Genomic DNA, 26,152 nt, shown 5'->3' on the forward strand with positions numbered 1-26,152 from the left:
TACCATACCATTCCCATACCCATATGCATACCATACCCATACCCATATGCATACCATACCCATACCCATATGCATACCATATCCATAACTATATCCATACCATACTCATACCCATAACCACAGCTAGATTAACCCTACTAACAATAGTCAGCAAAAGTCTACGGGCAGCACCAGCCGTGTTTACCTTCTGGTCATATACAAACAACTGACTTCATAACTGACCATTGTTGTAGGTGCAGGAGCAGCTGTTGATGGGTTTTGAATCAATGCTGATGCCATTGGCGGTTCCGGACCATTACCAGTAGACAGTAGTGCCTGCTGTTGTTCTAGAATTACCCACTGAGTCCATTCCGAAACGAAAATAGCAAAGCTCAGCCAAAAATCCTGTATTATATACCGTTGGGTTACTTAATGTTGAAAATTTCTGGACAGTTATTAAAATATTATTCTCGAAAGACGTCTTCACAACTCCAGGATCCTTTGAAGCAGTCTGAAGCATTCCTGGAGAAATGCCTATTGGATTATAACGTCTTCTTAAATTCTTAAAAGACTCCAGGATTCTGTGAAGTCGTTTTCAGCTCTTAAATGGATTCATGTTGGATCCGCTTCCCTTCAGGAAGAAATCCAGAACCTGTTTTCAGAATCATCTCTTCCACCTTCTGGAGAAACACCCATTAGATTATAACGTCTTCTTAAATTAAAAACTCCAGTTATATAACAGGAGTAGTATTTACTGTGATCCTCATAATGCAGGTGGTTCATAGTTACCACATTAGGTTAATTATACACTTCATAAATTCTAAAGGTCAAGCAAGTTATATTTTGATATGAAAAACCTGTACATTACTTTTATAAAAAAAAATGTTCTTACAAATCTATAAACGTTTTGTTAATAGTACTCAATCTCAACTCATTTTATTTCATCATAAAACATGAAAAGGGAATAGGGATGGGAAAGGGGAAAGGGGAGGGGAGGGACACACAAACACAACACACACAAAATGCAGCCAAGGAAATTAATATAATAGAGGATGGCATTGCATGTTACAAACTTGCTCTTATGGTAAGCAAAACACTCTATTCAAACTTGCATGATCAGTTAAATTATTGTTAATTGTATTATTAATGTAACTATCATCAAATATTAATTCAGAATTATATTTTGAATTATATTTCTGTCAGGTGCTACTATGTTATGTTCTTCTGTATATGACCCTGTAAATTGTTCTATAACCTCCCCCCCCCCAAGTCATTCATTAATATGTATTTATAGCTGCTCATTTATAGCAAACTAAAAGTGCTAGTTCTACACATTTGAAGAGGGGTCTTAACCAACATAAGAATGTAGGAAATCTCATTTCCACAGTACAAAATTGTATTTTATTTAGTCTGTCATATTTCATGTTACCAACTTTTAAAACCACCAAAGTATAGTATAACAACCATCCGCCGGGAGAGGGCTTGACCATGCTGACGTGGTGATGGTACCCTTATATTTGCATGCATCAGTGTTCACATGAACTCTTAACTTGTATTATTCCTTCTTCAGAAGTGAACTTTTCCATGTATTGTTGAAGAGAAGGTTTTATCATCAGAAAAGATAACTCGCCCTCAGAAGTTCCAGAAGTGACAGGTGGAAGTAATGGAAAGAAGTGAAAAAAGTACCTATACTGTTTTTGCTATTTTCGAAAGAACTGATTCGGATGCACGGATCAGAGAGAGTTAATTGGCTTATGAAGGACGTGTGACGGCAGGGAGTTTTCCCTTACTTTCCAGGAGCCCATAATTCTTATTTATCTTTTTTCGTCTTTTCATTTATAATCTGTTACCCTTTCAGGAAGTCCACATGAGCTAGCAAATACTCAACATTTTATAAACAAACCACATCGAATTTTATGTCCTACGGATAGTAAAGAAGGAATGTTAAGCACAGACACACGTTATCAAGCTATGAATAATATACGAAGCAAAAACGAATATGTCATCAACATTATTTCAGGAATAATGTCATTATAGTTGATGATTCAGTGTGAAATGATATCTTACGAAAATTTGTTCTTTCTACCTCCATACTCCCCAACCCCTACTACTTTTTCTTAAAAATCCAGCAATTCGAAAAGTATTTGAATGTTCATCTCATTATGGTGAACAACAGATACGCTCAACGAGTAGGAATGGACTAATACCCTCAGTGCACATAATGCTAGTTATTGTGAGTGAGCTTATGAATAAGTCTAAAGTTCCCGGGTTTATTGTACAACATAAGCATTTAGCACAAATCAATGTAAATCAAAGAAGATATCAGTGCTTCATTATATATAAGTCATGTCAGGAACACTGTTCAGAGTTTCAGTTGTAAAATAAGTAAATATTAGAAAACGCGTGTTTATCCATGACAACTATTGTGTTGTTGGTTGATAAGGAGTTAACTGACATGATGGCTAAAAAATGTAAACAGAGGTCATATGAAGCCAATTCAGCAGTAGGTGTCAGAGAACCCCATGAGTCTGCGAGAGACCCACACCAATTTGAATTATCGACAACTGATGGAATAAAATCGGCGGCGCACTTAAATGGAACCAAAAGGGGCTTCATTATAGGAATCTCAGTGTCTGGAGTTAGTCATAGTAATATATCAAGACGAATCCACGCAAAAAAGTCTCAGAAAAAGTCACATTTTTCCTAGATATTGATCCCTAAGGGTTTTAACCCGGTAAGTGTCCACCTTTGCATAGTGCTTAGTACAAGCCCATTGGGGATTACCGTAAAAGTATAAACAAAAGACTGTAAATTAATGTGGCTTTTTTCCTAGCCAAAATTGACTTTTTTCTTATGACTTTATTGCCGGCCACCATCAAGACAGCTTGAGATTTCTCGAAACGGTTCAGCGTTGGCTCAAAAAATGGAACGAGGAGAGTATCTTAGTGATAGCCCTAGACCAGGTGTCCAAGAGCTACCACAGCTGAGCATAAGTAATGAAGTTGAACATGATCACTTCACAAATACAGAGGCAGTGAGAATGCGGTTGCTTCTACAGGTCTCTGCATCAACCATGAGAAGACACCTTCACGCAGATGGTAATCACCATCACACACCATGTAAGAGGGATATGTTGAGGGCAAGGCACAAAGAACTTTGATTCCAGTTTGCTGAACGGGTTGGACTTCTGAGGATAAGTTATCTTTTCTGGTGATAAAACCATCTTCAACAAATCATAGAAAGGTTCACTGTTGGAGAAGGAATAATTCAAGTTTGGAGTTCATGTGAACAGTACGCAAGAATAAGGGAACCATCACCACGTCAGCATGGTCGTCCTCTCCCAGCGGATGGTTGTTATACTATACTTTGGTGGTTTTAAAGGTTGGTAGCACAAAATATGGCAGACTAAGTTAAAGTCCAATTTTGTCTTGCGGAAGTGAGATGCCCCACGTTCTAAGGTTGGCTAAGACCTTCGAATGCGTAGAACTAGCTCTTTTAGTTTGCTATAAGTGAGCAGCAGAGTCCCTTCGGCCCCTAGCTGTGCAACTCCTTTCATTCCTTTTACTTCCTTTCATATTCTCTTTCTTCCATCTTACTTTTTACCCTCTCCTAACAATGGTTTTATATTGCAAATGTGAGGTTTTCTTTTTGTTACAATTTTGAAAAATTGATACACTTATAAGATAAAATCAGTTTTCTTTTCAGCTCTGATGACCTCGTAGGTCCCAGCGCTTGGCCTGAATCTTCTTATTCTTCACAGCCTGTTGAGGGGTTGGGAGGTTAGCCTTTACCCATGCATCATCTTGCCACTACCGATGATGGTGATATTCTCAGGTAGGTCACGCAGTTTACAAATTCCTGGATCTTTTTCCCTTAAAACTGTTTTTTGCTACGGAGTAAATTCTTTTACTTAACCTAGTTACTAAAATTTCAGGCTAACTTTACAGTGCCCTGTTTTGATTGATATCCTAAGAGGAGTTGCTTCATTTCTTCCGACCAGTTATTGGTCCTTCCTTCTCTTTTCGTGATGGAGACGTCTCATCCTTCTCCCTTTTACGTAGCCTTGTTTCCGCAATGAAAGGTATTATTTTATTATTTGTTCCCTTCGTGTAATGTTACCTTTCCACTCTCCGATTTTCTTAGTCCTGTGAGCTTCCTAATCTCAAAAGACAAATCATGTCCTCTTTTTATGGTTAGGCCCTTTATTCGTTTATTTCCATTTATTTTTCTTATTTTCACAAGGCCGGTCGCAGATAAGGCTTAGATTAGTGTGCGATTGTTATTAGCATAAGTTCAGTTTTGGCCTTTGTCCCACGTCATAGCCTGCGAAAATTTCAGGAGAAATCATTGAATAAGCTTTATTTTGGCTACTACAGGCTTTACATCATAATTTAAGTGTCGGATTAATTTCAGGCCTTAATCGTATTGAAATTTAATCTGCTAGGTTGTTTTATCCCTTGATGATTCACTGTTTCTTTTGTAACCTCTGGTTTCACTTATCAGCTTCACTCTAAATGTGATCTTTGTATAACGGCTTCTGAGATTGTATTTTTTGTGTTCCAACATTATCCAATAAACTGGTTGGCCTTTGTAGCCATTAAGGTTCGTATGTTCTGCTTGCAGGTAATGATTTTATCACAGTCTGTATCTTAATACTTCAAGAAGTTGTTCTATTTCTCGAATGGATTAGAGGAAGATATTTTTCCAGGTTGCTGGTGAAAACATCTTTAATCATTAGACAAACAAACCTACGCATTGCTTTCAAATTCACTATGGAAATACTCAAAACTGAAATATAAGAATGTCTGTTATCCTTGATTAAAGGAATTATAAAGTTGTGGTTTCCTCCTTTCCGTCATTTCATTTTGTTTAGGGAGTCCTTTGTCGTTAATTTCACTCTGGATGTCAGCACTGATTATGCGTTTGATTTTCTCTCCGACATTGTCTGATAGTAGTGTCATTCAGTTTCTCAGATTAGCTTAAGTTTCCCGTTTTGAATATCTTAATAAAGATTGTATTCTACCAGAATGAAATTTATGTAATACAGTTCATCTTGGCTCTTTTCAGCTTCATTTCGCCATTGCACACCTCAATTTAATGGTGGTTTAAGGCTACATTTTAAATTTTTGTGTATTCATCATAACAGTCTTTCGTTATGTGATAATTTGTCTTTAAAATATTCTGTTAAGATATCTCTTACTTTAGTGCTAAAATACTACAAATTTTATAAATTTGTATTTTTCCTAACATTCAAACCTGAATGTCTTTATACAGTATATGGAATATTGCTAACAGCGCGAGCTTGGAACGGCCGTTTAACTTTATAAAGGTATTCAAACCTGAATGTCTTTATACAGTATATGGAATATTGCCTACAGAGCGAGTTTGGAACGGCCGTTTAACTTTTATACAAGGTAGGTAACTACCGGCGGTAGGGGTGCGAGTCCCGCCCACCCAGGCGGTACGCGCTCACTTTGCCCATCAATTGTGTTGAGTATCATGGCAGTTACCACTTTTTTTTAATTCGGACCTTGTGTTTGATGCGTATATCCAAAACGCCACCATTTGTAAAAGTTGTATAGAAATATTTAGAACTGATTACTTGATTGGTTAAATAAAGCTACATGCTCAGTACGTTGAGACCTTAGACACGGCTGTTCCATTTAAATTGGTGCACATTGACGTTTTCATAGAGATCTTTTAAATTATTATGATTGTGAAGCTGAGGTATAATAAAGCCTAAGGCTGGATCCTATCTTGGTTATTCAGCCTTTTCATAAATGCTGTCCCTCTGACTTTGTCACTATTCGTAATATCTGCTGCCACATGATAGGACAAAAAAGAATATAAAATACATATGGATACATTTATTCCCTCTTATATATATACAATATACATGAATGCTAAATATGACAATGAATATTAACATTAGGCGCAGAATCTTAAATATGTATAATTAGGCATTGGTAATTAATCCTCAAGTAAATTCAGCTGACTGCCTATACAGGACTGGTAGAAAAAACAGCCCTTAGGCTGAGTCATATTCTTTAGGCCCAATTTCGCTTGTAATAAAATATTATTAGTAGACGATCTATGGTTCGTTAGCACCTCCGTGAGTTGAAGCCAGCTCCAGCTTTATTTACTACTACTATATTGACCTTCAGTCTCTACTGTTGTGACTTAATAATTTACAACTACAATGACTAATAATGCAAAGGAATCGACATCCGAGATACATCACTCTTGTAATTACGCATCAAATACCCTTCAGTTTCAAATGCATGTTGGTGACATTTTGAACATTTTATTTTACCTTTGAAATATGAAGATTTCAGATTAAATTGCAAATTAATTTATAGTAGTAAATAAAACTAGTCTTCAATCATTCAAAATCTTTGTCTTGAGGTTTTTAATCATTTCTATAACATTGAACTAAAGACACCTTTTTTTATATACACGTCAAATTTCACAGCATATACAACTGGCAAGTACGTTCTTACCGAAACTGTGCGCGCGCACGCATGCGTGTGGGAAACACCAATGTAACGGAACAGAAACGTACATACGTGTAGACATCACATATATATAAATATTACACAGTACTTCTCGTCAGCTTACATAGCGACATTTGGTAACGTTAATTAACTTTAGTCTTAATTTGCACATTGTTGGTCACAGAACAGGATATATATAAACAGCAATTTACACCAGCTATTTGAAATGAAATTCTGTTTACGTAAGAGTTCAGAAACTTGAAGCATGTCGAAGGAAACATAATAATCAGACCAAAAAGAAAATTTTTGTCTAGTGGCCATCTCGTGGTTCTAATTTATGTAGTAGGCCTTCTGTCTGTCTCTTTCACAACTCGAGGCATTCCCAACTGTACCGCAGGTTGAAATCACCTGGAGGAGCTGAATTGTGAAATTTTGTTAGAAACTAAGTCTTCTCATTGAGATGTGTTGAAAACATAAATTTAGTGCGGTCAGACAACTTCAGACAACTAAATGTTATTACATATTTACTTAAAATCTTTTATTACTATAATTCGATTTTGTTTTCTGTATTTATGCGGCAGTCGGAACTCGTGAGATTTTTATAAACAATGGCTATACCAAACTTATCACATATAAATACAGAGGTGTTCAGTTACTTTAGACTACTTAAAACACAGTATTGTCCTTAAAACACAAGCAACGTTTTGACGTTAAAAGAATTTTTTATACAGTTCGTTAGAATATATCTTGAACTTGGCCATTCAGCAGCTCTCCTTCACTGTATATTACCCATATACAGATAGGAGGAGAATTAAGAAAAGCGGTTTTTCTTAGAAACGTGTTTAATCCTCTAGTGGCAAAATCACGTTCTCTAGTCATTTCAAACGTGGCAGTATTTAGTACAAAGAAAATAATGAGTGGAGAAAGAACTAATTAAATATTAGTTCGCTTATGAATGCTTCAGTTAAAGAAAAAAATTACTTTCCACGTGTTTCATATCTTGTAAACACTTTGAAAAGCATAGTTGTGCATACGCGCTAAATTCTCTACAATTTCTCTCAGAATTTCTTCAAAGTGACTTAACAATCATGACAGAGAGTCACTCTTCAAAAGGTCTTAAAATACAAAATGAAAAGATACTCCATGCAGTGGCATTCCTTCAGCCTGGAACTTGTGGAACGATCTCTTCAACAGAAAAAGAAACCATTTCAGTCTCTTAAACGGAAAAAGAGAAGCGTTCATAGATCTTCGCAGGAGATTCAGAAAAGTCTATTCATTGGAATTACACGAGTTCTGAAGTTTTTACGAAGCATAGTAATATATGTGCTACATTTTAATATTTTCATAATGCAAGACAGCACGGAATAATACATATAAGCCTATGGCAACTGAAGAGGCCAAAATGTTCTCAAGCCCTCCAGACCATTGCAGTCTTTTAGATTATTATTGCTGACCACTTCACTCGGCACTAAAAAGAGCACTTCATCCAACGTGAGGGAGATACAATCACATTTATCTTTTATTAAGATAAAGGAACACGCTTTGTAACCTGTACTCACTGACATAAAACACCACTGTACTAAAGTTTTTTTTCCAGAGTTGTCCTTGAAATGCCTTCACTGATCTAATGTTTGAATGCCAACCAATAAAACGGCTACACAAAACGAGGATTTCTATTTGGCGAAGGCTTCCGGGGATGCTCCGGTGACGTCACATGAGAAGGCACGGGTGATCGAGGCTCTGGGTGAAGGCGCGTCCTCGGCGACGAAGACAATTCTTGATCGTTGGTTCTTAGGGTATAGGTGGGCGCCGATTTCTCCGCCGTCACTGATCCTTCTGAGCCCTCCAAGACTGCTCCTTGCGACTGGCCAGTCCTTGTCACGGATACTTCCGCCCCTATGCTTCCCCCCGCCGTCGTAGCCATAATGCCCCTGTTTGATGCCCCACCACCTGCTGCCGCAGCTGCGACAGCAGCAGCTGGCACTTGTATCCTGACGCGGTTCTCGTCGAAGGATGACTTCGGAGCTACGACTGTCGTAATGGTACGCTTCGTGTCGTACTGGGCAATAGTTGCACGTGTCAAGAGCAGGGAGGGTCCCAGAGTAACCAAACCACCTCGCTCTGTGCTTAGGTAAGGCGAAACGTAACCAGATTCGCCACCGCTGCTTCCTCCACAACCTGTATTACAAATAAAATAATTGACGTTAATGTTTCATTATCTATTAGCTGTTATTCTTCTTAATAATAAAGATCCTCTACATAATTCGCAAAATTGTAAGAACTGAGTACGCCTTACTGAAATAACAGATTAAAATATGTTTCGAAATTACATGAAGATTCCCATCTATTGTGGAAACATTTATAAGGAATATGTTACTAATTGCACACAAAACACTCGGATGGCTGCAGATTATCATTTACTGCAGTTTCTTTCTTGACTGCTTATTAATTCTGGGCAGCTGTTGGTCGGAAAAGTTGCGAGATTTACACACCATAAAATTTGCAAAAGGGAAAATATATATTGAATGCCAGAAAATAAACAGTTACTGAAAGGAAAAGGGTTGCGAGAATCCTATCCAGTACCTGTATTGTACCAGGATAAATTGCTGCCTGATCATCATTCACCCATTTCACATTTCTGGTTATAAACAAACACGAGATTCTCTACGTCTGAAGTGAGAAGTACAGCCTAAATACATAAGCTTTGGGAGAGATGATGATGAAAGGAATAATAGGAAAAATGGCTGATATCGATTAATGCAATTTAGATTGTTGTCGGCTTTCTATAATTATCGTACAAAGGCTTTGAAATTTCAATAATTTACGTTATACATTCTTAGTTCATACTATAGCGGTAGGTAGTTATAAAAAAAAAATTACCTCACGCTACCACAAATAAGTAAAGCAATGACTGGCAACACTTCTTAAATGGTCAGATACATAGTGATAATCCTGGGTGACACAGTGTTTGATAAAATTGAAATTGGTTTCGGAAAAGGAGAACCAGAACTTAGATTGGAAGGTACGTAACGTATTTTAAACGAAAAGTTTTCAGTGGTAGGTTAGAAAAAAATTACCGCGATACTTGTAAACATTACTGAAGTAAGAAAGTGGACACAAGACTTAGAGTCAAGCACGGAAGTAAGTGTATCCTACAAGGAAGTGGATAGAATTAATCTAAAATTAAACCATCCCCTAGAATTCTGAAATGTTTTACACTGAATTCCATAAACCACAAAAAGAATTTATTTTCTCAGAACACAAGATTTCTATTTAAACTAAATCATACAAAGAATACTACGACCGTATTATAATGTAGAGATTTTTCACTTACACTCAAGCATTTAATAAGGAGCCTAATCACAGAAGCATTTAATAAGGAGCCTAATCACAGAGGAAGCTACTTTAATAAAATTAATTATTTTCCTTTTTTACATAACTTTCTTTTTCTATTATTAAAATTAAAAATATTTTTATAATTTCCAAAACTAGTCGTAAGCAAACTAAGAGGCAAAGCTACAAAAAACTGCAGAGGTCAATGAGAGATGATTGTATATGACAACAGATCTTGAAAAGCCTTCTGAAGGAACGTCAAGTCGTCAAGAACAGCCGTATGGAATTTTGATGAGGGCATTTGCTTTCTTTTGCAGTAGAAATGATGACCTGAAGTGAATTATCTCGATATGTCTTAAAGTAAAACAGGAAATTTATGTAAGTAATAATGCGAAAATGTAGAGTGGTTATGCACAAGGGGGCATAAATTAAGTAATGCAAAATAATTGTTTTTCGACCAGTTTCGTTAAAAAACTTGGACATTTTTGTGTGACATCTTTAACCATTCCCGCATTACGTCATGTATTTTCACTAATTTCCTACTGATGGCTACAGCATGATCAGCTATCAACAGGAGGTATGTGACTTAGGTACGTTCCAAACAAAGAGCAGTGATAGAATTCCCTTTGGCGGAAAAAGACACTGTCACAAATATTCACAGGAGCTTGCACAATGTCTACAAAGACTTGGAAATGGATAAAAGCACTGTGAATTGTTACAAATATTCACAGGAGCTTGCACAATGTCTACAAAGACTTGGATAAAAGCACTGTGAATCGTTGGGCGAAATGTCTGTCATCATCATCAGAAGGACAAGGAATTTGACTGATCGCCTGCGCCCTGGCAGGCCACGCCTGCAACGGTGGAACGTACGGATCGACCCAGCGTGCACAAACTTTTGATTACTCAAAGTTGTGGACAATTGTTTCGGCACTATCGACAGAGCTATCTGATTGTTATTCCCTGATTACCTCGAATACAGTGTCCGCACATTCCACCATTCCACGCTTCACGGATGTGCGCGGTCAGCCAAGGGGTAGAAGATCAAACAGATTTCCTTGTCCTTCTTCTGATGAAGACAGACACTTCGCCCAATGATTCACAGTGCTTTTATCCACTGCCAGGTCTCTGTAGACATTCCGCAAGCGCCTGTGACTTGTGACGGTCTCTTTTCCGGCAAAAAGGAATTTTATATATCACTGCTCTTTGTTTGGAACGTACCTCAATCACAGACGCCCTTTTGATTGCGGATTATACTGTAGCCGTCCTTAAAAAATTAATGAAAATACATGACATAACGCGGGAATGGTTAAGGATATGACATAAAAAAAATTCAAATTTTTTGATCGAAAATTGGACGAGAAAAAAATTATGTTGAATTACTTATTGAACGTCCTTCGTATATTATTTACAGTAAATTGGTCTCCGAAGCACTTATTTATTGGTACTCGCTGTTGATAACAAAAGTGACAATAATTTCATACCAGGATTCAACGGGAATAGAATGAAACGCCACGAGACTGAAGAACAAAGGCTCGGGAGAAAGGGGAACAGCTTTGTGTAAAAGGTAGGCAGAAGAAGTGAAGTGATTTTTTAAATCTACAATGGGAAGTCAAGCTTCATCTTCAATAATTAAGCTTCCCCTTTATGCTTCTGACGCTAAATGACTGAAATACTCTAATAAGTTAATCAAATCTCTCTCTCTCTCTCATGCATATATAGCATATAATTATGTGTGCGCGCCTGTGTTTATATATGAGCGTGTTAATTATTAAAAGGAAATATCTATGGACATTCAAGTCACAGCGTATTAGTAATGAAATTATTCTGCAATTCTACTTTGCTCGAAATGTATAGTTCTCTAATGTTGGCCCAAAATTCTATGAAAAAGATATACCATCAATGTTAATTCTAGTCAAATAAAATTCTCCTTTTTTGCATAATATATTCAGCAGTGTTACACATTCTCTTTAGTGAAAATAACGAAACTTATCAGTGCTCAGCCTCCAAGTCATCTACCATCCACTGACTTTTAATTCAACACAGACCCAGCAATTGTAAAATTCGTTTAATTAACCTTTCTACCCAATAAAATTGTCGCACCCACCGAACACGTAATAGATAACAGAGCATGTGACGTATTCCAGCTAGCCTCGGGTATGTTATTCTGCTGTGTATTCTAATATAAACTTTAATAATGCACCCTCAGTGAAATGGAGGTACTCTGGAATAAGGGAACACATGCCAATTCAACATCACATAATCTAAGACAACTACGTTGCAGAGTAAGAAATGAAATTCTCAATAGTATAGCTCGTTAGCAGTAGAATTAAGATTATATTCCCTGCAATTTTATGAGAAGAGTAACACTGAGCAACTTCACTGAGCTTTGAAGACTAAACAGTCTTAGGTTGACTTTTTCTTACATTTATCAGTTGTCTCCAAAAAATTTTTTCTCCTGTACATTTTAAAATATGCTAGTTCACTTTATTCTGAACCCTCTCTTCACAAGAGAGACTGTTACAGTTTTTTTACAGTTAAGAAAATGAAGAATACCTAGTAAAGAACAGTGTGGAATCAAGATACTGTTACAGAATATGAATGTAGACAATGCAAAACGATTAGCACGCTTCGGTTCCAGGAGAATAAGCATGGGCGATGTCTGTTTCTTACTGGAATAATGCGTTGTACAGAAAAGGCCAAGCAGGTAATATTCTAAGAGCTGTCTAAAAATATTTACTATTGTTTAAAAATTGGAAACCACCACCTCTAAAAATATGCCTAGTAATCAAATATACTGAGATACTGCTGACCAACCCAGATAGATAAACGTTTGGTATAAACTCCACCATACCTTACTAACTATACAGAATTTTATGTTACCAGTAGGTATGTTCTTTCAAGGTCGAAAGTCACGACAAGTATCCTAAAAATTCAAAACAAGTGTTCAGAGACTACGAGCCTTCCTCTATGGTCCGTTCTTACCAAGTTACGGTTCCCTATCTCTCAAAAATTAAAATTAAGATCCATCCATGGTCAAATATTCATAAAAATCCTACTGTAAATTGTGTAATCCTGCTAACATACAGACCAAACAAGAAACCAAAGTAAAAATCTAACCTCCTTGATGGAGGTTATATGGTAACGGTAGTAAGACTTCAGTTTCTCAATCCTAGACGGCTAAACGATTCCATGCCTCCCTCCCTCCCAAAAGAAGGCCTCTTCTCCTTAAAAGCTACATTTATATCTCTCCCAAAATCTAATTCTTGTTGAATGTCAGCTTCTGGTAACATGTTTGTAAAAATTCTCACAACATTTTCTGTACTGCTAACAAATAGACAAATAACACCATTCTGAGTCTGTAAATCTCCACCAAGGTTTAGCAATCCACTGTACGCTCATAAGGTCCCTTATCCAGTTAGGACCTCTCCAAAATCTAATCATTAGTTGTCAATAACGAAATCCATTGCCGTATGTGCACCTCATGTAGTGCACTATCGGCATTACAAACGGGAGTTTGCAACGTCCCTTCGGTCCCTAGAGGTTCTCACTTTTTAGCCCTTTACATCCATTTCCATTTTATCCTGCTCTCCAACCTCTTAGTGCAACAGTAGGATTTTCTGCCAGTTTTACCTTTCGATCCTTGTATTTCATTTCATTTAATTTGTGGTTCTCTTTATCTTATTGTCCAACTCCCCGTTTTCACTGTCAATGCTGAACTTCTGAAAGTGCCCAGTGCTTAGCTTTATAGTCAGAATTTCAAGATTCTTTCACTCAATAACACAAATAAACAAGCAAACAACCCCTTCCCCCAAAAAAACAGAATCTCTTTTGCAAAGGTAATAAAGTGTCTTCTTTGCAGTGTATCGAGGAGACAGAGTATAGCATGGGAACTGATATAAAATAGACCTGATTTTGCTGGAATTGTGTCTCATCAAGCAATTGCAGTTTATTTCGACAAGAGCTGAATCATCTACTCGCTATCATAGGTAGAATGTTTAAAGTTAGATCTGACATTTTCAATGCTACGATAAAACACACAGGAGCAGTTTTCTTCTGACGGACACTGAAACAGGCCAAAGGAACAAAGTATATATACTGCTTCAACACAAGGTTCGATGGGTAAGTAAGTGGGGTCATGGGTAAACAAGGTAATTGTGCTAAATAACTGTGAATAATTCTGGATTTGTATCCATTGTGATGATAGTCTTGATATCCTATGCAGCTAGTTAGCTCTACAAACCTTAACAGTTACCCTACATGAAAACTGCATGTCATGTTTTAAAACACTTTTTCATGAACCTTTCAGAGAGCTGGAATGATGGAAAATGGCCGGTACTTGCAATCTAAGAACCTCGCTGCCTCACGCAAAAGGCCTGGATTTTTCGAAATCAAGGTGTTTAATGTATAAGTAATATACATTCATAAATAAATGTATAAGCATATACCGATGTATAAATCAAGTTTGTATATAAAAATCTAACTAGAGAAAATATTTTCAGCCTCAACCCCTAAAAGTCCACCCATATATATACAGTCCACACACATATATATATATATATATATATATATATATATATATATATATATATTATATTGTATATATACATATATATATATTATAAAACACTATATATATAATACATATATGTAATGTTATGAAAGAAGGTAATATCAGTCATATCCAAATTACGGAAGAAACTTACTAAACTGAGATTTAATACATCCCCCAAAGCAAAACTGTCTCCCAATGGAAAAAACAGAACCATTAAACCGATGCATTTACGTCTGTACCGTAAAGAAACAGGCAAAACTAAAAATTTCAAAATATAACTGAAACCAGACGCTTTTTGTAACGTAAAGGAAAACTCGCATAAGAAAAGACAACAGTATAACCACATCAATACAACGTTTTAAAGATGAAGATGAATATGGGCAAAAGAAAGATAAATTAATGACAATGTTCCTTTCTCTCTCCCTCTCTCTCTCTTATACTAAGAGTGATTAAAGTCAGTATTACAGGATATACAATTTAGGCCGAAGGCCAAGCGCTGGGAACTATGAGGCCATTCAGCGCTGAAAAGGAAAATTGAGAGTAAAATGTTACAAAGGTGTAACAGGAGGAAAACCTCGCAGTTGCACTATTAAACAATTGTTAGAAGAGGGTGCAAAGCAAGACTGAAGAAAGGATATAAATGTAGGTACTGTAGAAGGAATGAAAGGGGTTGCAGCTAGGGCCGAAGGGACGCTGCAAAGAGCCTTAAGTAAAGCCTACAGTGCGCCGCGTGTGAGGTGTACTGGCGGCACTACCCTCTCCTACAGGGTTAAAAGTCAGTGTTGAACAACATATTGTACAATAATCAGCAGAAACCTTATTAGCAGTACCAATAATGTCAATACGTGTTTATTACATGATACAAACGTTTATCAGTTTGAAAGTTATAACAGAACATTATAAAGATTAATAACGGAGACAGACACAAGAAAATTAATTTTGATAAAAAACAATATTTCCTTAAAACGGCAAAGTAATAACATAAAGAAACTTAACAAGTTATAAATATGTAGAAAAGTGTATTTACAATTTTCTTTACAGAGTAAAGAAAATTAATATCAGTGCTAGCAGTAGAGTAGTTAAGAAATACTATGTCACTAAAACTAAAAAGTAAAAATCAAAAGGACATATCACCAGGAAATTTTAAAAACTTGAAAGCAAGGTCAAAAGAAAAACGTGCACACACAAGCACATAAAAAACGGGCATGTCATCCTTATATTTATATACATATATGTGTGTCGTATGTATATGCGTGCATGGTATATTCATTCATAAATCTATACTCAGAAAGTTCTCTGTCAACGTTCCGGGAGGATTTTGGAAATCTTAACTAACCCTGGAGCAATGGGGCGAAAAACCTTTGAAGAAATGTACTTCGGTTATGTTTCAAAGCATCCAACTCACTCCATGCGCACACTGTTATTATGTACGACATAGCCTCAAACCAGTATTTAAGGTATAAAGGTCAGCATTAGGAATCATATTAAGGATAATTTCATGCTAGTTTTCTTCCTAACGGTCTTCTGTTAATTTTTTTTAATTACTGTTTTCATGTGCTCGATTTACTGAAATTTGCGATAAAAATACCCGTTAATGTATATGAATATAGAAATACAAATTCTCTAATAAAAGAAAGACGAAGGTAGTGATGGCAACCGGAAAATAATGAAAATATACCAAAAAATTAGTAATGAAACTATTAGAAAGCGCATGGCAACCGAAAATCCAATACCAAATCAGAGGATCGTAGAACTCGCTCGAAATTTATGGAGGAATCCTCGATTATTCCGTCTAGTCGTCATCTGGGTCCTGAGCACTTTATGGCAATAATGAAATCTTTACCTCTTATCTTTAATTTAATACTCCTCTTTTTCTTTATTTCTATCTCTCTTTATTCTATAAGATGCAGTAGTATTAACTTTACTTTATATCAATGGCCATAAAGCATATGGTGCACGTGCAATTTCTGTTTATTATATATATATATATATATATATATATATATATATATATATATATATATAATATAATTTTGTTGAGCAAGATGAAGCCTATGTCAATGTTTTCATTAATTAATGAAATAAGTAGTTTCCATATAATAAAATATAATACAGTACTGTTTAGTGAAGATTCTTTGTTTACTTTTATTTTCACAAAGATAAACTGAATCTTCATTAAGTGAATAACATTTATTTGTTGTTACATGGGGATACTTCTCAGGGTGCTATAAAGCTACCTTTACAACGTCCAAGTTATGCCTACATTTTCTGTATTATCTAGATGTGTTTGTTTCACTATTTGTCATGTCATTTGTTTCATGTTGTAATTATCATCCGAGCTAATGTTCTCTTTGGTTTCTTTCAAGCGAATGTCCGCACGTTATTCGTTTATCCTCCAAGAAACTCATGAATAATAAGACAAACGACATGAGACTTTCGCATACCTCTGCCGAGATGCTAACTATTATGCATTGTCCACTGATCCATTAATCTGTTGATTTTAGCAATAGCATTACAACTGTGTTTTAGGCCTTTTGTTGGACACCTACTACATTGAATGCAGATATTATAGTTTGTAAAGTCATTAATTACTTGAGTTTTGAACGTCGCCGTGCTAAGAACATCGAAAACAATAAACTCTCATTTCCTCTCTCTGGCAATCACTGCCTGACTTAACCGCATCTTCATTCTCTTTATTATGAAATAAATCCTAATGTTTGTAATGATATCCATTACACATCGCGCAGCCACATTTTTGGAAGATGGCTACGGAGTCGAGCAAGTACACCAAGGACTATATAGGCAAATATTGTTATGAAAACGACAATGTTTGTTAAAGTTAAAGACAGAAAAACTAAGCTTTGAAGATGACGCTAGCCGTGATCATGCTGTAAATTTCGCACACATACGTAAGCACAGTTACACACAGTAAAATTTATGCATCTAATACACACAAAAACCACTGGTTAAAATAGTTGAAAAATAACACTTATAAATCAATTCCTGGTCTACAGATTGGAAAACAGGAAAGAAACGCTAAGGAAAATGTATCATTAAATCTAAAAAGCCATTAAAACAGCCAGAACATAATAAACGCTGAAAGGTGATATGGCCCATTGCTTAAAGTGACTGAGAATATGGAGATCTTTCATTGTGGCTAAATTTCCAAATGGAGCGTTTTATATATTCTAAATCCTAACATCAAATACATTGTTTTTCCACATTCGTTAATAATTCCTAGAACGAACGTATTATGTTGAACTGAAAGAAAAATAGATCTGAGTGAAATAAATGGTACTAGTACATTATCATGACTGCCTTCCGAGTTGCGGAGTCACTTTTCTGTAACAAATCTACTTTTATCTTACACAAAAAAAGTTACAGAATCTTGAAATCTACTAATTCTACCTTGAGTCGTTTTCGATATTTTCGATTGTTGTTGGTTTAATTTTGCCATGCCGTACACAGGCAGTTGTTTTCTTGACCAGCCCTTACCAGATATGGAAATAAACTCTGTTTAGTATGGAACATCTCCTGGTCGTTATAAACAAGGCCTCAATATGTAATGGACCGAATCTTTCTGTAAAAATCGTAGCATGGTCGGCCGATGTGTTAAGCGAGTTTTAGATTAAAAAGACGCTTCCATATATACATTACAGCGAAATTAGTTTTCCAACTGTTTGTTGACCATTTAATACTACAAGATTTCATGAGTATTCAATTGTAAAATCAAATGTACTGTAATGCTAAAATTGACTGCCAGAAAAACTTTATACATTTTACTTGAAATATTTTAACTTTTTTAAATATAATTATGAAATGAATAATTTTTTTATCATTAATTTAAATATTTCACCTTCATTACGGCGCTGAATAATCCTGATGGGTTCCGGCGCTTGGTCTTCAAGACCTAAATTTCAAAATCAATCAATCAATGTGTACCTAAGATGTGCTAAGCCTTAGGTTCAACCAAACATGGTATTTAGCCACATGAATCAGAGATTACAAAATTGTCAATTAATTGAACATTTAAAGAGAAATTCCAAAATACAGATCAATCTTTGTTATTAAAACGAAAACATGCACCCGAATAATCGTTAATTTATTTAACGTTTGACAGAAGACTTGGCAAATCAACTTGAAATACTCCTGAATATGGAGACAAACCTGCTGGACCATATCACCCTAAAAGAAATAAAAAGAGTAATCTAGTCATGAGGTGACTTACACAAAGTTGCCACTTTGCATTTAGTTCTGGAATATTTAAATATTTTTTTAAGAACTATGCGCTCGACTCTTCACTTGTAGAGCGTACAAAGAGAGCTGAAAACAGTAGAAGATAACAGTTAGGAAAACGAAATAAGTAATATAGGAAAATTTAATTATTTGATTTTAAGTTACCCTGTCACTTAATACAAGCTACTTCATAAGCAGGCAGCTAATAAGATCAATATTTTTCAAACAGAAACCACATGCATGTGTTCACCGGTTATACTTGTAACGAGAGCTAGCATGGCATAGGAAAATCAGATAATCTCTCTGAATTTCTTGCTCGTCAAGGGATGAACTGTCGCCAGTAAGAATAGAGATGGCATACGAGGAATAAAAAAAAAAAAAAGTACCGTTTTCGTCAATTTGTCTTCTAATTCCTCAGGAAACAATGCTCACAGCGAGCTGCTTTTTTTTTTTTTTTTTTTTTAGCAATACCGTTAAGACTTCCGGAAACCACCCAAAACACAAGAGTCCGAAATAAGCACTCATGATTATAAGAAAACAACTATTACGTTGCCAGAACAGTTGTAACCCTAATTCCGACTAGATTTACCTAGTGTACACACTGCTAAGAATCTCTGCAAGGGGGAATGACTGCTAGAGCTTTTCTCTTAACAGAGCAATTCAGATGGCAATAATCCACAAATAAATTCTTAAAACAGAGCATGCAAAAACCTAATAGACAGGGATTTTATTTTGTAAATCAGGCACTCTCTTCGAATATTCAGGTTCTTGAATTTACTCTTTTATAGAAGCCGACAGGACAGAAAATCCGATGATGTCTATTTTCGGCAGAAAGAAAGTTAGACAGTAAAAAAAAATAAATAAATAAAATAAAAATGGCCTCATTACGTGTCAAGTCATGCGCACACTTTAAATAAAGTGTTAAGAAAAAATATAAAAAATATCATGGATACAACTTCATAACCTGAAGAAATTACCATCTAATTCCGCGGTTAATACCCTCAGTCAGCAAAAGAAGCTTAGAAATGCTACGTTACATCTCATTATGCCTGTTTACTGAAATGCAAGTACTCACTGTTTCACCTAAATATAATATATATATATATATATATATATTTACTGGAGACATATATATATATATATATATATATATATATACACACACATTTACATATACACATATATACATATACATACTGCATATATAATGTATATACACATACATTTATACATAAGCATCCTGTTGAATGGTAATATATATATATTTATATATATATATATATATATATATATATATATATATATATATATATATATATATATATATATATATAGTACAGCAAACATTTCAATTACAGGAAAGGATACAGTATTAACTTCCAGGAAGCACTGGTGGAAGAGTTGTAATTGCAAAGAAAGTTGAAGGGGAATGGTAATGAATGAGGTTATGAATGAATGGAAGCCTGGAGGAGAGCAATGGATAGCAGATGAGACTACGTTGGTTTAAGAGCAAGTGTGACGGGCGACGGTGGGATAAACAAAAATTCAGGATATGTAACTGAGGAAAATAGTTTGCACAGTATTTATGAAGTATAAAAGGTCTAAAGATTTAGAAATGCCGATGTATAACCTTTTGGTAGAAATGAAAAGTTCAAACTGTGTTCCTTGAGGCGATCAGGTTAGATGTAAAGAATGGCGGATAATAATCCTTTGGATAAAGGAAAAATTCTTGAAACAAAAAGGCCTTAATCCTCACGAAGCACAAAAATGCAAGCAATGCAGAGATTAAAGGCGAAGTCTGAGTACAGGGCTAGATGAGCTGCTTGTGGGCTTTCGTTTTGGTATGAGACGTGTCAAGGAGTGCTGTCTTGTTCCTCTCTGGTCATCTCTAATTACTATGGTTCGTACGGCGTATTAATTTATGTTTCGGCCGAAATGCCCGTTAACTTGCTAAGAAGCTTCCACAGAAAAAAAAAAAACCCTTATGCGAAAATAAGGGTAAATAATTTCAACGTGATTCTCTCTCTCTCTCTTTCTCTCTCTCTGCCTTTTTCGCCTTTTGTCCCTGATGATCATAAGGAAATAATTCAATATTTTATTTTCCTTTGTTTGTTGCTGGTTGGACTTCATTAACCGTTGTCACGACAGACCTTCACATCAGGGAAACAAGGAAAACGAACAAAGATGAGTCCATAATCTTCTCTGGCAAGGGTAAATAATAAAACGGAAAAAATATACAATCCCTCTCTGATAACCTTGCTTAACAATATATCAGATAAATATCAAAAAACTGTATAAATAAAGAGTTAGTCAGCATCTCATTGCCTGCAGTCACAACTGGTATTTTTCGTCAGCACCAGAGCTCTCGAACGTCGGGGGAGAGAGCTTGAACGTGACCTACATAGAAACGATGAAGTATTAAGGAAAAGAAGTCTCCTACATTTCGACGAGACGGGAAAGCACTAGGAATTCATACTTCACGGCCCCATCAGGGCAAAATAAATAAATAAAAAGCGAAATAACGGGAGAAGAAAAAAATTAGGAACTTTTATGCTTGAACTAGTTCTGCTTTGTTAAATAGTTACGCAACGCAAAGTAATAGAATTTAAATACAATTATACCTACACCGTGGTCTAGTAGTTACGAGCATTTACTTCACTCGCCTTAGTCCTGTGAAACAATGCACCTGTTAGTTGGTTGACTGTGGCATGTTCATAGTCACGCTGTCAACCTCAACTCAAAAGCATTGCTAAGAGCTGAAAAAGAAACACCTGGGGCCACCCTTACTAAGTGGAAAAGGTGTGTGGCGTAATATACATATATGTGGTATGCAATTCACCATATACCTTCTCAATTGAGGGGTGAAAACGGAAGGGATAAACAAAGTTTTCAACAAATGTTTTTAAGTAAACCCCTTAGTTTCGACTACCACAATAGCCTAACTGCAAGGAAACTAGTTCACTTAATGGGCTCTTAAAAGCGAGCACTATCCTCCTTATAGATGCACACACACACACGCACACAAATTATATATACACATATATATATATAATATTTATATATATATATATATATATATATATATATATATATATATATATATATATATACTGTATTATACAATATATATCTTAAATATATATATTATATATCCCATATAGATGCACTCATAAATAAATATACATATATACACACAATATCTTGATATATATTATATATATATATATATATATATATATATATATATATATATATATATATATATTTATATATATATAATATATATATATATATATATATATATATATATATATATATATATATATATATATATATATATATATATATATATATATATATATATATATATATATATATATATATATATATATATATATATATATATATATATATATATATATATATATATATGTATATGTGTTTGTGTGAACAAATGCCAGCGGACAGAGCGAGAGAGAGAGGTGTGGAAAATTTATTGCAAATTAGCATTTCATTTGAAATGAAGATTTAAAACAAAAAGTGCGATACAGCAAGGGCCGAAAGAAAATTGGAGCTGTTTTAAATTTGACGTTGAATAATTATAATGCAATTGGTTTTCATGTATGGTGCATATTCATTTTGTTTTGTATGATCATTAAAAAAAACTCGATGGCGTAGTCAGCTCGAAAATAAAAGATTTATGACCACACTGAATTTTATAAGTTACCAATTACAAATACAGTCCATTTTAGCAATCAAGGTTAGGATTTAAATAAAGAAGTAAAGTAAATAATCTAACACATCATAATTAGATAGATAATTTATATCAATTACTATGAAAAAAAAATTCAAGGCAAAAGGGAAAATATAATACCAAGGGCTACAAACTGAAGAAGAAAGTATCTCTGATACAATTGTTGAATATTATTGCATATTCAGACATCTCTGTTCTTGAACTAAGAGGCAAATGACATATGTATGTATATATGTATATATATATATATATTGTTGACATTATATATATATATTCATATATCTTATATATATATATATATATATATATATATATATATATATTTACTAAAGAACTAAACTGAACTAATGGCAAATGACATTTCTTGTGTACATTATCAAGTGAGCAAACGTGTGTACTTTTAATATAATCGCCTATATATACCTATCTCTATCCCTATATTGCGTTTTTTCTATATATGATTTTTCTAGATATGCTGTCTTCAATATTTCGGTATATATTGTTGGGCAGTTATATCTCTGCGATGGCATATAAACGGCTTTGTTACATATATCTAGAAAAATCATATACTCCACAGTAGCAAGGAAACGAAGAAAAACGCAAGAGAACGCACGGAAAACGGACATCTGGAACCAGGGATCAGAGAAAGACCAAGGTCAAGAGAGGGTGGAGGTCATCTCGATTATAGGATTAAAAGTACCAGCACACAGATATAAATACAGATCCGCTCATTGTAAGTCCCAAGATTACATCTCGGGAATAAAAACTATTAGATACCATCCAGTTTGAATAAACTACTAATGCAAAACAATTGTGTATGTGATAAAGTTAATATATATATATATATATATATATATACACAGTATTAAATATATAATATAGATATATATATATAAATGTTCTTGGATTTATATTATAGATCGTTCATCTTATGGGGATTAAGGATTAGTAAAAGTTATACTTATAAACCACCAGAAAATTGGGTACAGTGTCTAAATAACAAATGTTCTTGGATCCCTTAGATTAAAAAAAGGAATTTCTTTAAAATCTGCCTTAACGTGGTTAAAAAAATTTCATCATTCGTAAAAGGCAAAGAAACAAAAATCAAGTTTAGGTACTGTAGGGGCAGGAATTTCTGGCTGAAATTTATTATTCAAGAATTTTTTTTATATTTCTCAAATAAAAGTTTGGGGTAGCAGTCATTCTGAAAGCATTTTCTAAGGAACTCAACCTCATTATGAAAATAGAGCCAGTCTGAAGAGAGACAAAAGGCTCTGTGCAATAATGTAATAATACTAATAAGCTTAAAATTGTAAGAACATGAACTATAAAAAATTTTAACCCCTCAATCCCAAATTTGTTCTAAGGAATCCAAGAACATTTGGATCTCATTTTAGATTTAAAGACTGTAACCAACCTTGCGTGTTCTTTGGTGGTTGGTAAGTACTCGTATACTTGCTCGAGATGTAATCTCGGGACTTACATCAAACCCACCAAAAGAATGCTGAAAGTGCGAATCGACTCTCATCGTGGCGTCAGCCATAGAACAGGGTGTACTTTGAGTAAGGAGGAGTTTTATAACATAGGGAACATTCTAAAGTGTCAATATTTTATTTCCTATGACGATTTTGAAATCTTAGAGCACGCTGCTGATGAAACCTCTCTCCACATCTTCGAGTCGTTAAACAACTGGTTCCATCTTTGAATAGCCAGTCTTCTGCCCCTCTGTTTATAGCTTAAGATTTTTCTTCGTCCTTTTGGTGCCCTTCTTAGTCACTCAGTTTTCTTAGGCCCTGTCCACACTAGCGGGCACTGCCCGACGGGCAAACACTGTTCCCAAAACCGTTCCACTATACTGACCGACCGAGTATGGAGCCAGAACGATGCGATTGTCTGGTAACACTGCTTCAGAAGCGAGAGAAAATATAAACAGCTGGAAGTGCCCGACGGGCATGCCCGCTAGTGTGGACAGGGCCTTATTTTGAGGCGTTACTATGAGATTCACAACTGGTGTCCCGGTGTTTTTCCGTAATAAAATTTCATCAACGTACCTGACAAAGATGACACTTTGTCACAGGGTGTCTTACATCCCTACCTAAATTTTGACTGTATTCTGTATTACGAAGTTGCATAATTCTGGTAATTATAAGAGTAACACCGACTTCTTGTAGACATCGTCAGCAAACTCAGAGGAATGTCTTTCGAAGATATAATGACGTAACTTATGACGTCATTAATTTGCCTCCTTCTCGATGGGTAATTGGCTGTTCGTGAAAAAGTCTCAACCTCTGGCAACAATGATTAATACAACCAATGCTCCTTGTTTACACTTTGTAGTACTGGTAGTAGAATATAGGATTTGAGCAAATTGAAGGACCGAGTATACTTATACTTTTTAGTGTGCAAGCAATCTTGGTATTTAAAAGCCTACCAACAATCGAACTATCATGCCGGTAATATTCTGTGGAATATGAAAACAACTTTCATTATGATATTACAATTCAGCCATTGTTGTACTAAGAGGACAGGAGCGACCACACGAAACGACATGCCCTTACAGGGATCCTTTATTTAACATAATTACATATGAGGAAACTTGACATTATAATCAATGGGTGGATTATGGCGTTTTGGGCTAAGCCCAAGCACTGGGCCTATAGAGGTCATTCAGTGATGTCTTATAACCCATGACATTTTTTCTTTTTTAGCAAAGCAAGTTTCAATGTTGTTCCGCAAGTTGTATTTTACCAAGAAATCAACAACTATTGCTTTATAGAGCATATATAATTATCTTTCTGCACCTTATGGAAGTCAACAAGTGACGAAAACTTGGTAGCCTTGGATGTCCGGGTGTACTCCTTACCCAAAAAAGGGCCCATTATTCATTTACCTGTTCAAGCTTACGTAGGGTTTGCAACGGGCCTCCTCACTTCTAAACAATTGTGCAAGTCGAATCACAAAAGCTGTCCTGCAACCACGGGGACAATGACTTATCATAGCCGCCTTTCTTGAAAGCCTTGACAAGGTACGAATATTCATTCAGAACTTTCAGAAACAGCTGTTTGTTGTCAACACCTTGTGGGAGGAGTCGGGACGTCATATGTTTATGTCACGTATAACTTTGAACCCATACATTAGAGCGTTCCGCCACTGGCTTCGGCTGCTTTATTTTACTCTTATGAATATACTTTTTCTAATATAAGTAATAAAGAATGCTGCCGAAAATTAGGTAGGGATGTAAAGTATACGATGGCTAAGTAATATCTTTGTCAAATGCACAGAAAAAAAGTTATTCCGGAAAAACACCGGGACAGAGGCTCTGAATCTCATAGTAGGTTGGTTTTAATTTTTGCTTCGGTTCTAATATCTACATTTTAACATTAACGATTTTTACTGAGTCTTATTTATTATTAATTTTAATTGTTGTTACTTTTGTATCTTAGCCCTGATGATGAAACCATGCTTTGAAACGTTGGCTGGAAATAAAGTTGAGATATGCATCACCTTTTCGTCCTTCTGTTTATACTACGTATCCGACTTGCTAGAAATCAGCATTTTCCCGATATATATATATATATATATATATATATATATATATATATATATATATATATATATATATATATATATATATATATATATATATATATATATATATATATATATATATATATATATATATATATATATACATATATCATAGATGTGTATAATATATATTATATATATATATATATATATATATATATATATATATATATATATATATATATATATATATATATATATGTTATACGATCA

The 26,152-nt window shown here is 35.0% G+C and overlaps 1 protein-coding gene and 1 long non-coding RNA gene across 32 annotated transcripts in view; one reads left to right on the forward strand and one right to left on the reverse strand.

Annotated features, from left to right (window-relative positions):
• The window catches only part of LOC136856666 (uncharacterized), a 32,101-nt gene extending 23,895 nt beyond the window's left edge, over positions 1-8,206 (forward strand). The window contains exons 2-3 of the long non-coding RNA XR_010858452.1: positions 3,685-3,813; positions 8,071-8,206. This is a non-coding gene — a long non-coding RNA (uncharacterized lncRNA). The remainder of the gene's footprint in view (positions 1-3,684; positions 3,814-8,070) is intronic.
• LOC136856665 (rho GTPase-activating protein 45-like) overlaps positions 5,832-26,152 on the reverse strand; it is a 596,905-nt gene continuing 576,584 nt past the window's right edge. For 28 of the 31 annotated variants that reach the window (XM_067134707.1, XM_067134699.1, XM_067134705.1 and 25 more), the window contains one exon: positions 5,832-8,651. In XM_067134707.1, the coding sequence (XP_066990808.1) occupies positions 8,128-8,651 (524 nt within the window). In that variant the 3' untranslated portion in view covers positions 5,832-8,127. Of the gene's footprint in view, positions 8,652-18,589; positions 18,685-26,152 lie in introns of all 31 variants that reach the window. The other 3 variants (XR_010858450.1, XR_010858451.1, XR_010858449.1) reach the window with 1 other exon arrangement.

The sequence above is a fragment of the Macrobrachium rosenbergii genome, chromosome 36 (assembly GCF_040412425.1).
Source record: "Macrobrachium rosenbergii isolate ZJJX-2024 chromosome 36, ASM4041242v1, whole genome shotgun sequence".
Taxonomy (NCBI): Eukaryota; Metazoa; Arthropoda; class Malacostraca; order Decapoda; family Palaemonidae; genus Macrobrachium; species Macrobrachium rosenbergii.